General features: G+C 37.1%; 3 protein-coding genes and 1 long non-coding RNA gene across 5 annotated transcripts; 2 read left to right on the forward strand and 2 right to left on the reverse strand.

Moving 5' to 3' along the window:
- The first annotated feature begins 1577 nt into the window (after positions 1 to 1577).
- LOC104747406 (uncharacterized) lies at positions 1578 to 7523 on the forward strand. Its single transcript, XM_087488243.1, has 15 exons — positions 1578 to 2065; positions 2283 to 2685; positions 2767 to 2944; positions 3043 to 3182; positions 3459 to 4242; positions 4422 to 4522; positions 4676 to 4820; positions 4902 to 4970; positions 5061 to 5106; positions 5318 to 5781; positions 6034 to 6113; positions 6203 to 6338; positions 6590 to 6782; positions 6865 to 6947; positions 7053 to 7523. Exons 1-15 carry the CDS (start codon positions 1966 to 1968, stop codon positions 7173 to 7175), a joined length of 3045 nt encoding a protein of 1014 aa, XP_087344369.1. The 5' UTR covers positions 1578 to 1965; the 3' UTR covers positions 7176 to 7523.
- On the reverse strand, positions 7472 to 8602 carry LOC104747407 (uncharacterized). The gene is made up of 3 exons (XM_010469035.3): positions 8149 to 8602; positions 7947 to 8054; positions 7472 to 7873 (listed from the first exon to the last, which is right to left on the reverse strand). The coding sequence occupies exons 1-3, from the start codon at positions 8455 to 8457 to the stop codon at positions 7571 to 7573; spliced, it is 720 nt and encodes a 239-aa protein (XP_010467337.1). The 5' UTR covers positions 8458 to 8602; the 3' UTR covers positions 7472 to 7570.
- Positions 8603 to 8829: 227 nt separating this feature from the next.
- Positions 8830 to 10148, forward strand: LOC147927140 (uncharacterized). 2 transcript variants are annotated; one of them, XR_015582190.1, is made up of 3 exons: positions 8830 to 9141; positions 9236 to 9342; positions 9585 to 10148. It is a non-coding gene; the product is annotated as an uncharacterized LOC147927140 (long non-coding RNA). The 2 variants fall into 2 exon arrangements; XR_015582191.1 differs by lacking the exon at positions 9585 to 10148 and adding an exon at positions 9433 to 9584 and having other exon boundaries at positions 8834 to 9141.
- A 1558-nt stretch (positions 10149 to 11706) lies between these two features.
- LOC104747408 (diphthamide biosynthesis protein 3) lies at positions 11707 to 12952 on the reverse strand. The gene is made up of 2 exons (XM_019237260.2): positions 12605 to 12952; positions 11707 to 11899 (listed from the first exon to the last, which is right to left on the reverse strand). Exon 1 carries the CDS (start codon positions 12849 to 12851, stop codon positions 12606 to 12608), a length of 246 nt encoding a protein of 81 aa, XP_019092805.1. The 5' UTR covers positions 12852 to 12952; the 3' UTR covers positions 11707 to 11899; position 12605.
- Between the last annotated feature and the right edge of the window lie 756 nt (positions 12953 to 13708).

Below are 13708 nucleotides of genomic sequence, written 5' to 3' on the forward strand. Positions count from 1 at the left end.
TAATGCATGAATCGTCTAACTCCACTGTCCAAATTTATCGGTTACCTAAAGTTGAAGCAAGATGGTCAAGACCACATTAAATGTGTTTAAATGCAATGTTCATGCTTTAAGGACTAATGAAATGTGTATATGTGGTGGATCATAGATTGCACGAATTCATAATGAAGATGTTGTTTTTCATGCAAGAGAAGCCTTTTTAACGTCTTCTAATCGAGTATAGCTGCGGCCTGCGGAGTTAAGATTTATCCTTTGGAATCTACAAAGTTTATAAAATCTCCACGTAAAGGACATTGAGTTTTGGTCTGATTGTGTTGCGGCTATTGAAGCGGTATTAACTGCTACAGACTACAAATGTTACACGGGATGGACGATTTAGATCTTATATATCTTGCTGTCGAAGGTCCAACATTATTGCATACACATATTGAAGAGGAAAAATGAGGTTGTTTTGCTCTGTTAAATTTTTTTTTTATCGTGTAGTTTGTCTGTCTCGTGAAAAGTGATGATATTTGTTCCAATTCCCGACATCTTCGGGTAGCTTCCCTTCAAACTCTGTCTATGATAACATGGATTCGTTATTTTGAAGATTTCAGGACACTCCTTCACTAGAAGTGTTCCCGTAGATTCTCTGGTATATCTGGAAGGATAGAAATGATAAATTGTTCAGCAACTTGGACTCCAATCCGTTAGCGATTTTACGAATAGCGGAAGAGGAATCAAAGCTTTGGGCTTTAGCCCAAGAGGATCCTTTAGGCTCCTTACCTCAGGGTGGATATCGACCTCCATCTAGGTCTACGGTTTCTATTGGTGACGAGGCAAGCGGATATGGATCTAGTCACCGATGTTTTGTGGATGGATCTTGGAAGGCGACTGACCAGTTTATAGGTAGAGGATGGCATTGCATTTCTCCTGAGGGAGAATCTCCCACTATGGGTGCATCTAATTCTCGCCGTAGCTTGTCACCCCTCCATGCAGAAGTGGAAGCCCTCATATGGGCAATGCGCTGTATGATTGGCGCGAATAATGAGAAAGTTGTGTTTCTCACAGACTGTTCTGATTTGGTGAAGATGGTGTCTTCGCCTTCCGAGTGGCCTGCTTTCAAGACATATTTGGACGTTATTGAAGAAGACAAGGATGAATTCCTATTATTTTCGGTAGTCCAGATTCTTAGATCGCAAAATGGTAGTACGGACAAACTGGCGCATCAAGCTAGAGTGGAGTCGCTTCCAATCATCTTTGTGAACAATTTTCCTTCTAATTGGCTCGTTTGAGCCAATCTTGTATTCTGATGGCAGGAAAAAAAAAAAAAAAACTATAATACTATGTTTTTATGTTTCAGATATTCTTTTGAAAGTTCTCCACATTGCTTAGAAATAATTAAAATCCAAATCCTTTAAAAATTTTCAATAATAATGGATCTTATTCTTACTAGATTTTCAAATCACTAGTTCAGTAAATTTTAAGTTTTAAAAATTTATAATAACATAGAATTTGTTAGATTTACACAAATCATTTAAAAACATTTTCTTTTTTTTTTTTTTTGTGTGTCAAAAGAGCTAATTAACGATTCCCCAAACAAACGACACCGTATTTATTCTTCGTCTTATTATGTCCACAGTAATTGTCTCCGCAGTCTATTAGAAAAAAAAAGAGATTCCACCCAAAAAAAAAAGAAAAAAAAGGCCAGATACAGGTTTGGAAGAAGGAAGAATCCACCACCATGTTTTGATCATTTACTGTTGATTCAAATCTCAACGATCTTTGTGTATACAGCTAGACTTGAAATCTCCCAATTCTTGCATTCCAATCTCATCACAGTGGTCGCCTAGGGGTTTTTTTTTTTTTTCTTTCAAGAAACTCTCGTCTTCGTCTCTTTTAAGGAGAAAAAGCTAAATTGGATCCAATTTCGTGACGGTTTGATTGGTATTATCGCCCTGGATCCAAATTGAAAGTGGGAAGAAGAAGATGAAGGCGATGGAGACTATACAGGATCTGATCGAAGAAGCTAAAGTACGAACCGTATGGTGGTGCTTGTGCATCTTCTCCGTCACCTATCTCTTAACCCGTATGTCAATTTTTTTTTTTTAACCTTTCTCCTCTTCGATTTTGCTGTTTCGCTTCCTAATTTTAGATATAAGCTGCAAAATTACACTTTAGAACGAAGACAACACTAGTCTAGGGTGATTTGGTTACTACTATGTTCTTAGATTCTAATGGTGATTTGGTAGTAAGATAATGTTTTTGTTCGACTAATCCATAGGCTTCATTGCTTTGGCATGCAGATACAAGTAAGTCTATGTGGATGAATTTGCCAATGGCAATCCTCATTCTTGGCTGCATGCGGGTTCTTTTGAATAAGATTGAGTTCAGATGGAAAGCTGTGCCAACTCCAAGACAGAGTCAGTTGTCTTATCTTGAGAAGAAGCAGTTGTCCGTGAATGATGCACGTCTTTCTGGTATCCCACCTCCTCCAAGGTGGAAGAAGAAGATCGACTCTCCTGTTGTGGAATCTGCGATTAATGATTTCATTGACAAGGTCCTGAATGATTTCGTGGTGAACTTGTGGTACTCTTTGATTACGCCGGATAAAGAAGCGCCTGAACTGATACGAGCAGTGATCATGGATGCTCTTGGTGAAATTTCTGTAAGGGTTAAAGAGATCAATATTGTTGACTTGCTAACCAGGTACCCTTCTTTATTTCGCCAGCAAATGTCTCGAGTTTTGATTGGATGTTGATAACTAAAATCGATGTCTGGATTGTACAGGGATATAGTTGATCTGATAGGCGATCATTTGGAGAGTTTTAGAAGAAACCAAGCTGCTATAGGTACTGATGTAATGAAGACATTATCATCTGAGCAGAGAGATGAAAGATTGAAATTCCATCTTATGGCTTCTGGGGAACTCTATCCTGCAGTCGTGTCACCTGAGAGTGAGTACAAGGTATGAGGAATACTTCTGATGACAATTATGTGGCCTTCTTTGTTTTTCTCCTAATTAGGTTACTCTATACATATATATGCTCTATGTATTTGTAACAGGTTCTTCAGAAAATAGTTGCTGGCATATTGTCTGTGGTTCTCAGACCACGAGAAGCTCAGTGCCCTCTTGTTCGAACAATAGCTAGAGAAATTGTTACTTGCTTGGTAGTGCAACCTCTTTTGAATTTAGCATGCCCCGAGTAAGTCCTCAACTTATCTCTGTCTTCCAGAAAGTTATGTTTGGTATGAAAATCTGCCTTCCAGACTTTTCCTTGACCAATGTGTATAATGCAAACTAGCTAGGGACAAATTTTGATTTCAGAGTCTCTATTGATAAAATCTAATTTCCCTGGAAACTGACTGCAGATAAATATATCATATTTCCTGGGCTCTCCTTGGTGCTTTCCATATACTTTGAACCCTGTCTTTAATTTTTCTAAGGTAGAGATGCCAATTTTTCTTTTTTTTTGTCCCAGGCGTATCAATGAGGTGATTGAGATCGTTATCAATCTTATTAAAGAGGGAAACTTTGAGCAGTATACGGGGGAAGAACAGAATGTTAACTCTGCCCCATTGTCAGCCTTTGATAATCAAGCAAAAAATATGAACTTGACAAAAGCTAATGAGCAGAAATCATCATACATAGATGACAGACACCCAGAGCTACATGTTCAACAGCACTCTGCTGATTGGGCTCGGATGCTAGAGGTTGCAACGCAAAGGAGAACAGAGGTTCTTACTCCTGAAAACCTTGAAAATATGTGGACGAAAGGAAGGAATTATCAAAAGAAGGAGTACAAAAAGTCTCTGAAAAAGGGTTCCTTGGGTAGTAATTCGATAGAGGGCCAGAAAAAGCAGAGCTCCAATTCGAAAACTTCTAATGGAGCAAAAGAAAATGCAATAGCACAGTTGCCACCTAAAGCAAGCGTTGATAAGCAGTCACAAGCACAGATGGCTGAGGAATTTAGTAAATCATCTTCATATGAAGGAGGGCACCACATTTATGATGCTGATGTTAGAACTGAATCTTGTTCAGATGGAAATAAAAATAGGCTTAAGAGATCCAATAGTACATCAGATCTTAATCCACATCCTGAAACGAGTCTGGCACTAATAGGAGTCAGTGAGGGGCCTTTAATCACAGAATTCTACACCACAGATTTGATCCCCAAGCACAATGATAACTATAAAAGTGATAATAAATCCCAAAGCATTGTTCTTCCCAAAGAGGGTCAACACTGCCTAAAGCTCAAATGTCGAGTATGCTCCGGTCTTGATATTACTTTTGGATTTTGATAGTCAGTTTCTTAAATTTTTGTTTCCGTGATAAACATGCACTTGACCTCTTTCATTTGTCTGTATGTGTGTGTGTGTGTTTTGCAAATAATTATGCTATTAGGTTCTTGAATATTATTTCCTACGTCTGTGTATTGCTGCAGGTTCTTGGAGCTTATTTTGAGAAGAGTGGATCAAAATCATTTGCAGTATATTCTATTGCGGTGACAGATGTGGAAAACAAAACTTGGTTTGTTAAGAGAAGGTATTTTTCGTATCATTTCTGATAACAGGAAAATCATATTAGTGCATCATTGAAATTCTTTTCTCATGTCACTAGCTTTTGATGTTTATCTTCGTCGTTAAGGCACAAATTTACTGCAACGTTACCGTAAAACATTTATTTTCTTCCCTCCAGATACAGTAATTTCGAGCGATTACATCGTCAACTCAAAGAAATCCCGAACTACAATTTACAGTTGCCTCCCAAGCGTATTTTCTCATCAAGCACCGAAGATGCTTTTGTTCATCGTCGCTGTATTCAGCTGGACAAGTATCTACAAGTATTATCTATCCCCTTAGCAACTTGAAAACGTATTTACCATCACCATTCCTTATAAGGGACAGTTTTTCCTTGTCTGCAGGATCTCTTGTGTATAGCTAACGTTGCTGAACAGCATGAAGTTTGGGATTTTCTAAGCGAAGCCTCTAAGGTGTGGATCTAATTAAGTGCCACCCCAAATTTCATTACTATTATTTTCTTTTAGGTGGATGATCTAATGATTGTCTTTTTCGTTCTGTAGAATTATTCTTTTGGAAAGTCTGCATCAGTGATGAAAACTCTTGCAGGTATTGTTCGCTGCTGTTTTAGTAACTTGTTGCTGTATATAAAAGTCAGATCTCGTCGTCTAGTCATTTATACGAAAATCCTTATCCGTCTTCTTATGCAAAAAAACTGAAATCTGGGAAAACGCTTAGAATGAAGAGAGAAGTGTATATAGTGTTGTCTGGTTGCTTTACTTTTCCATTTTACTAAATTTTATCTGTTGGAATTGAGCAGTTAATGTTGATGATGCCATGGACGATATTGTACGTCAGTTCAAAGGTGTCTCAGATGGCCTTATGCGCAAGGTTGTAGGATCTCCACTTGAAGAAAATGATCATGCTCCTGCCCGCCACCTCTCCTGGAGTGTAAATGAATTAAGCACTCAGCTCTCTAAGGAAAGCGCAACTGAATCTTTGCACAGCAGCATTTCTGATACTGAAGACATTGACAAACTTGAAGAGAACACCCAAGGGGAAGATATATTTGATTCAGAAGCTAATGGGTGGCACTCCGATAATGAATTGAACTCTAAGTCTTTTCCACCAAGAGTGGTTAGACGTCTTGGAGAGCCTGGGAATTTTCCCTCAGCAAAGGGAAGTGATTTTAAAGCAAAATCTGAAGTTAGGGGGTCCACTGATTTGCAGCATGTTGATCCATTGACAGCTTTAGTCCACAATCCTACTGCCATGCCACCCGAGGTACCCCATATGCTCCTAAAGTCGTCCTTGCACAATCTACAGTTTTATATACCTTGATTAGACTTTGTCATTTAGCTTATGTATGTTCCCCAACTAAAAACTTCCATGACTGCACATGCTGCCTATCACGCACCTGAAATTGACTATGCTTAATGATACATATCACCAAAGCGATTTGAAGTTGCTAGCCTACTATTTTGGAATCATCTAATTCTGGATATCGTCATACTTATCCTCTGTTTTTCATTACAGTGGATGCCGCCCAATGTCAGTGTGCCGATTTTGAACTTAGTTGATAAAGTGTTTCAGTTAAATAGAAGAGGTTGGTTAAGGTGAGACAAAGTAGCAATAAGTACTATTTGTTTGACTAGGTTCCATATTAAATGGCATTTTAAATAATTTTTGTATGGTGTCATTATAGGAGGCAAGTTTTCTGGATATCAAAGCAAATATTACAATTAGTTATGGAAGATGCTGTGGATGACTTGCTCCTGAGGGAGATATGTTGGCTGCGGAATGAAGACACAGTTGCTCAAGGAATTCGTTGGGCCCAAGATGTAAGAACTGGGTTTTCTTAATTTCCTGCTGAATTTTCTTTCACCTATTTCCGTAATCTTAGACCTCACCATCATGTTTGATCATGCGCTAAATATTTGTTAACTCAAGTAGAATATGATGATTTAGGAAAATCATTATGCCACACATGCTTAGTTTACACTGATTAGTGCCGGAAGCCAGAGCAAATAACATTACTTGTAGAGTGATTGCTCTTATTGCTTCTACAATCTTGTCTGCCTTTTCTCTCCAGATTCTTTGGCCAAATGGCGTATTCTTTACAAGATTGAATGACAGTCAAGAGGTATCCGATGAGACCGACCCTAGTGAAAAAACTTTTCAAATGGCTGGCCAACTTGGTGGTATGAAGGTAGCTAAACCCAGTTCCTTTGAGCAGCAACTTGAGGCTTCACGTAGAGCAAGTGAAATCAAGAAGTTCCTTTTCCGTAAGTATCTAAGAGGCCCCCTCCCGTTGACGTTTTGAGTTAGTATAGTTTTAGTAGAATTAACATTTTGGTTTTTGATCAGATGGCGCCCCAACTGCCTTAGTGAGCTTGGTAGGGCACAAGCAGTACAGGAGATGTGCGAGAGATATCTTCTATTTCACTCAGGTTCGGATTCCTCTGTGTCCATTTTAAACTTGTATTGGTTGTGGTGTAAAAGGGTTTGATTAGGTTGTTGCATCATCATCCATCATTTACACTTTTTAATCGCAGTCAAACGTATGCATAAAGCAACTCACATTTGCAATACTGGAGCTGTTACTCCGATCAGTATTCCCCGAAATGCAAGATCTTCTGAGAGACATAAGGGAGAATCCGCACGGTCGGTCAGAGTAATAACACATGTTTATATGGAGGAGGTAGCTTATGATTGACTTGATCCAGTTTTATCTTTCTCTATGTTAATTTTTGATTTTTTGTTTTTTCTAAATCTTGGGGATTTTTTGGGGGTTCTTAATATTCTTACATGTGTATAAAAACAAGTGCTAGTATCAATCTGTGAGGGTTTTTGAATACAACAGTGACAAAAGGGTTCTTGTATATAAAACCTCTTGACTCTTGTGTGCGGAAAATAGTCACTGAAATGTAGTTTTTGTTTGCACTCTTGGAGATATTACTTATAGAGTCAGTTATTTGCTTCATCATTGTAACTCATTGGGAAGAAATGAAAGTTCAAAACCTAAATAGGAGCCTCAATTACATAGTACCTGTATTATTACACTTTTTATCTCTTAAAGCAGCCCACCACTCAGAGAATCTACAGCATTTGCGTAGAGGTTTGTAAGGGAGTACTGCCTCAGATTGTTTACTTCGTACCAAGTGTTCAATGACTCGAGGTTCTTGTCTGTTCCCGAAAATGCCACCTGAATTCCAATGTTGCAGTTAGCTTCACCTCCATTAGCCTTGCACTTTGATGTTGGAACAGCGCAATCTGTCCCATTCAGACACACGGACGAAGTTCCTCCTTTGCACATATCACATCCGAAGCTCTTCCAGAACAGATTTTGCAACACTCCCTTCTGAAATTCCATTACCTGCAATACATTTGCCAACTCTATTATTGTATGTTATCTTGCATGTTTGTTTCCTACGGGGTTTATCCATTACCAGTGTGAAAGCTGTGATTGTGTTGCTTCCATCTGCGACCTTCACAGGATAAGATCTCGCTGCGTACTTTGAGCCCGCAAATCCCACCATGTACCCTCCTGCTTTACTCTTCTCACAAGACATATCAAAAATAAGCTTTACTTCTTCAATCTTTGTGCATGATTGTGTCTCATTAAGATTACATATACAGAGAAAGACTTACCGGGTTAAACTTACTTGTGTCGATGGAGAGAAGAGAGATCTCATCCACCTTAGGTCTAAAAAGCGCGAGCTGTGCCATTTTCGCAGCTAAACCGAGACGAGAATCGCAAGGGGAAAGCTGGACTTGGTCAAGGAAGAAAGCTTCTCTGCTAGAGATGGCAAGACCAATGGTGAAACCATCTCCTTTGCTTATTTGAGTGTCTGAACATGGACTGTACACCGCGTTGTTGTCCGATGCTCCAATCAAAACACTCATCATTATCATCATCATGATGATCATCATCATGGTGGTTAAATTCACCATTCTCATCTAGTTTCTTAATAACCAAGAAATCCCTGTAAACACAAATTCCAAAATAAATTAAAATATATTTTTAGTTTATTATAATTAGAGCATAAACTCTATATTTAGAAATGACTAATTTGGGAGACAGAGATCCAATCTATATTAGGATAACTAATAATTCTAAGAAAGTTTAAGAATAAACCCTATATTAAAATATATTTTAATTTATTATAATTAGAATGGAATTACAAAATAAATTAATAATCATATTATATTAATTATTTTAATAAAAGTGAAGAAATAAAACAGAAAATTATTAATGAAAATTATGATTAAAAAGTAGAAAAAAAAATTGAATATCTTATAATATAATAACTCTTTAGGTGACATGTTTTAGAATGAACTTTCTTTATTATATAAGACATACTAAGTTTCAGTTTTACCAAGAAATCCACATAGATAACAAAGAGTCAATATTTTTCAGTAATAAGAAATGACTAATATGGGTTTCTTCAGATCCCATTTCAATGTATAAACATTTAGGTTATGTGTTCTACTTTGTTTGCAGATATGCAATAGAGGAGGCCTACAAGGTCTTCACCTTTGGGTTCTCCCATTCCTCCAGGTCCTTCCATGCCTCCAGGAGCTATTGGATCTACAAGCGCAGCATCTTCAGCTGAAAACAACTACACTCGTAGAATTGAAGAGGCACTACTACGTGCTGAAAGCAAAATTCTATAAACGTGTATATCATGAATGTATAATCTTCTTTGCCTCTGATTCTTATTTTTTCTTCTGCCAGGTTCGGTGTAGACCCCTGGGACTTGGCAAGGCAACTACATGGGACCATAGTCAAGCTGGAAATTTGTTTCTTAGGAGAGGAAAACTAACTGGTGGCAATCTTTTGTGGTAAGTGTTCAAAATTTATACTACTTTTTTTACTCTACATAACTTAGTTTACTTACTTACAAATACTAATGCCTTCTTTTAATGTTGTAGCAAAACTTCTATTGGGAGTCATTCACAATCCATAAGAGAATCTTCATTGTTTTGATTTAGTTTTTGTTGTGACTAGTTGTTTTTGATTTTTGATCTGAATGTTTGTCTTTGATTGTTGCTTTATATTAATTTGGTTTTATATCCATTCACAGCGGGGTAAGTCAAGCAAAGGACGCCTTTATGGAATAGGCAGTGTTCAATACCGGGATTTTGATCCTTCTGAGACTGTCCCACCTTCTCTTCAATGCAACATCGACATGGACTTGCGTATCTCTGGTTTGGAAAAGAACTCTGAAACTGTCAAAACTAATGTTGAAACGCTCAAGACTGATATGACGATGCAAAGATGATATGATATCCGTGAAGAGTGAGTTCAAGGACGAGATGGCTGCAACACGAGCTTCGCTAAATGTGATTCTACAGGCTCTTGGGGTGAATTCTGCTACCCTCCAACGAGTTAATCAAACTCAACCTTCTGATCCTGCTGCAACACCTAGTAATCCCACTGTCCTGAATGCCACAATATTTGCATTCAGGACTTAGACAAGTGGTGTGTCTCTTACTTTATTGTGCATCTTGTATTTTTAGCTTGCTTTGCAAAATATTTGCATCTTTCGTAATACTTAATCGGCTTTTGTAAGTTTTTTGGAATCTCATGGATCTTTTTGTAAAAATTTGGAAACCTATTTGTATATTTCACGATTCAGATTTTAGAATTTTGGGGTACAGGTTTCAATTTCTAAATTCTTCACAATGACCAGGTTACAGTAGTTCGTGGTTAAAAAAAGCCATTGTTTTAGACACAAGTGCTTCGTGTCTACTTAGTCACTGAATAGACATGAACTGAATCGTGGCTAACTTGACCACAAAAATTTGCCTGACTATTCCGTGGCAATTATTGTCACGAAATACGCGTGTCAAAATCGTGACTATAACGTCACGAAAAGCCACGAAATATTTTAGTCCACGATCGTATAGACACGACTTTTTTCCGTGTCTTACCGTGTCTGTATGGTCATATAGCCACGAAAATGTGGCCTTCTTCACGGAATATTCCATGGCTATAGGCTCTGTTTTTACTAGTGTAGATATCCAATTTTACAGCCTACATAACCGTTTTGGCGTGTCTAAACTCCATAATTTCATTTCCTTTGGAAGGATCCTAAAACCAGAAAAAAGCTCACCCTAGAAACAATATCATCTTGATTCTAATCGCTTCTTCATAAGATCAGATCCAACAATCGATCTTTAAATTCTGTGTTCTGAAGGTATGTCGTCTATCAAAGCTAATAATTTATTCTGTTAAATTCATAATTCTCATTTAGTTTCTGAATAATTTATTATTTTTGTACAAATTTTGGAAATACTTATTTAAAATGTCACCATTGCACCGACCCGATACTGAGAATTGATGCTTAATGTCTCAACTTGTCTCGCTTCTTGGTAGGATGTGCGGGGCCTCACCATATGTCTACCAGTTTTACACCGCTCCCAAGGTTGATCTTCCTCTACAATACATGTACCGACCCACCCATCGTAGCCCGTTACAAAGCACAACGACGAAAGGAGAAAGCAACCGCTAATCCATCTCATCAAGACACATCTCAAACGGGTCCATCTCAAACGGGTCCATCTCATGAGAGTGAGCCTCCTCGAGATCCTTCCGCCTGTGGAAATGAACGTTTTTATTTCCAACCCTTTGAGGGTCCATTCACTTCAAACGCTCTTCGCATAGCGCATGAACATAACAAGCTGCTTCTACAATGGAACAAGGTGCTAGATGAAACCATCAAGGAATACAAGAAGGAGGTTGAGAGCTTGAGAGAAAGGGTGAAGCGACTGGAGGAGCGAATTTCAGAAGGCTAGTCCCTCCAAAGCCAGATCCAAGAAAACAACACACACAAAGGAAGGGAAAATGAGAAGGCTTTTTAACACATCTGACGGCTTTAATTATTGTGACCAGTAAGGGGAATTCATGCATGGAGAGGATGTGACTAGGAACTAATTGTTTTTGTTTACTTGAAGAGTTAAGCTATAGTCTAGTTTAAAATGTTCTTTAGTGATAGTGAAAGGATGAAACTTTGGTCCTACACACAGATTTTGTGAACTTAACGGGCTTGAAACGTCTCTTAGCTTTGGATATGAAATCACAGAGATAAAAAGAGTCTTCTTGTCAAAGAAGGGAACTGTAGCCGTAGAAACCTTTTCTAAACAAAAACAGAGCTTACTCTAAATAACTAATAGGACCTAAATGGGGGAAGAAAACACCATGAATTTGCCCAGCAAAAAAAAAAAAAACATTAAGTAACCAGCAACACAACACCTCTGTTTCCTTGTTTATATCTCTCTATATGTGGTTAATGTAAAACTCTGAAGAATGGTTTCAAATGCTTTCCAAAACTTGCACAACAGATGAATCTCTTCTGTGGTGGTTGTTGAATAATCTTCTAATCACTTCCATGACAATCTGCAAGGCAGCAACATATTCTCACATAAGTAATCCGGAAAAGAAAAAACAGCACCAGAAGTAATCCTGTTATTGGGTTTTAAAGGTGTTTTGTTTGTGATTGCAGGTTGTCTTCTTATATCAGTGGTAGCAAAATACTTCATTCTCTATGTCTCGTTAACAACACACTAAAAGCTTATACTTGTTTGAATCCTAACTCGAGGACAAAACCAATATCACACTTATCAAACGCTTGGTAAAGACTCCGATATTGGTAACATTCATCAAGTAGTACTGAGAAGAGCAACAAATATACCAGAACGCAAGTAAACTTGTTAACATAGATCATGGTCTTAACTTTGATAACATGTTCTAAATTGGCAAAATCTAGGAGAAATCGAGCTTCGGAGTTCACGGCAATACCTTTTAACACCTAGACTTCATAAATTTCTACTTAGAGAAGGAACGTAAACGAGCTAATTCCGGCAAACATGGCTTTCTATATTCATACAGCTCAAGAAAAGTAAACAGCTTTTATCTTCTTCAAGATCAAAACAACAAGAGTGACTAAAGTTACAGCTCAAACATGAATCATATGATAATCATCTCAACATAAAGCAACCAAAACCCATGTCAGCTAGTTTCGTGTATTGAGACTTAGCTTCATCTTACAATATCATACAAACCAATTCCTTCAAAAAAAACACAGTCTTTGTATCAAATTACCTCAGGCAACGGCGACAGGCTGAGGAGTTTTAGGTTCGTTGTTCTTCTTGGTATCGTTTTGAAAATCTTCCATATTGTAGATGACGGTGATATAGAGGGAGCAACTTGGACAATTCGCGATCTCTTCGCCGAGCCGGAGATCCTCTTTCGTAATCTGGAACAAGTCGCCACAAGGGCAAGGATACGTGTACGCTTGTATCTCTTCGTTCCACTCCATATCTTCTATCTCAACATCGTCGTATGACATCGTTTAATCTCGCCGGAGTTCCAAAAGGCATAAACTTTATTTTTTTCCTCCGGCAGAGAATTAGGGCACACCGTATATATGAATGCGCTCCGCCGCCGCCGCTGTGTTTAATGTATATATATGGGAAGTTGTTTATTTTAGAATACTTCCATTTAGTCCTCAAACTTTATGAACTATTAGAATTCGACCTAAAACTTATTAAATTATATATATATATTTTTTTTTTCAACCAAACATTAATCATATATATAAAAATAAAGTTTTGATCTCTCCTTATTGGTCAATTTAATCTTTAATGTTTTAAAATATAATATTTATTTTTAATTAAACTTATAATTCAATACATTTAATCATGTATATAAATTCACTATTTACTACTAAATTGTAACTGAAGTTACATAAATTGAAAATTGACTATTGCTTTTCTCCATTCATTTTCAGTTAAACACACTATCAGTTACAAAACAATAAATTGTATTAATCAATTGTATTAAAACAAAACAATAAATTAGAATTGTAACTCTCATTTTTCTAAATGTAATTTTTCATCATTTCTCTTCCTATAAATATTCATTATCTTATTCTTTTAATCTATCACTCTTTTATTCTCTCATCTTCTTCCACTACTCTCAAATCACTTTTTTTTTTTTTGTATGTTTCTATGTTATTGTTATTGTATGGGTTATAAAAAATCAAATCAAATATCATTGTAAAAGTTTAGTTTTAGAGTTTGTATGATGTGTATATCTTATATATATATATTAATCATTTAAAAGGTTTATCTCTATTTTCTATTTTCTATTAGCATCTTATAAGTCATTATTTTCATATTTTCTTACAATATTCACCACACAACA

Source organism: Camelina sativa, chromosome 15, assembly GCF_030686135.1.
Source record: "Camelina sativa cultivar CO46 ecotype springtype chromosome 15, ASM3068613v1".
NCBI classification, from domain to species: domain Eukaryota; kingdom Viridiplantae; phylum Streptophyta; class Magnoliopsida; order Brassicales; family Brassicaceae; genus Camelina; species Camelina sativa.

Bases quoted from the DNA above. Each gene is read 5' to 3' on its own strand.
- LOC104747408 (XM_019237260.2), bottom strand. From the start codon at position 12,851: ATGTCATACGACGATGTTGAGATAGAAGATATGGAGTGGAACGAAGAG.
- LOC104747407 (XM_010469035.3), bottom strand. From the start codon at position 8,457: ATGAGAATGGTGAATTTAACCACCATGATGATGATCATCATGATGATG. The intron at 8,055-8,148 runs GTAAGTCTTTCT...TCTTGTGAGAAG, and splicing joins ACACAAGTAAGTTTAACCCG to AGTAAAGCAGGAGGGTACAT. The intron at 7,874-7,946 runs GTAATGGATAAA...AATGTATTGCAG, and splicing joins CAATCACAGCTTTCACACTG to GTAATGGAATTTCAGAAGGG.
- LOC104747406 (XM_087488243.1), top strand. From the start codon at position 1,966: ATGAAGGCGATGGAGACTATACAGGATCTGATCGAAGAAGCTAAAGTA. The intron at 3,183-3,458 runs GTAAGTCCTCAA...TTTTTGTCCCAG, and splicing joins TTGAATTTAGCATGCCCCGA to GCGTATCAATGAGGTGATTG. The intron at 6,948-7,052 runs GTTCGGATTCCT...TTTTAATCGCAG, and splicing joins ATATCTTCTATTTCACTCAG to TCAAACGTATGCATAAAGCA.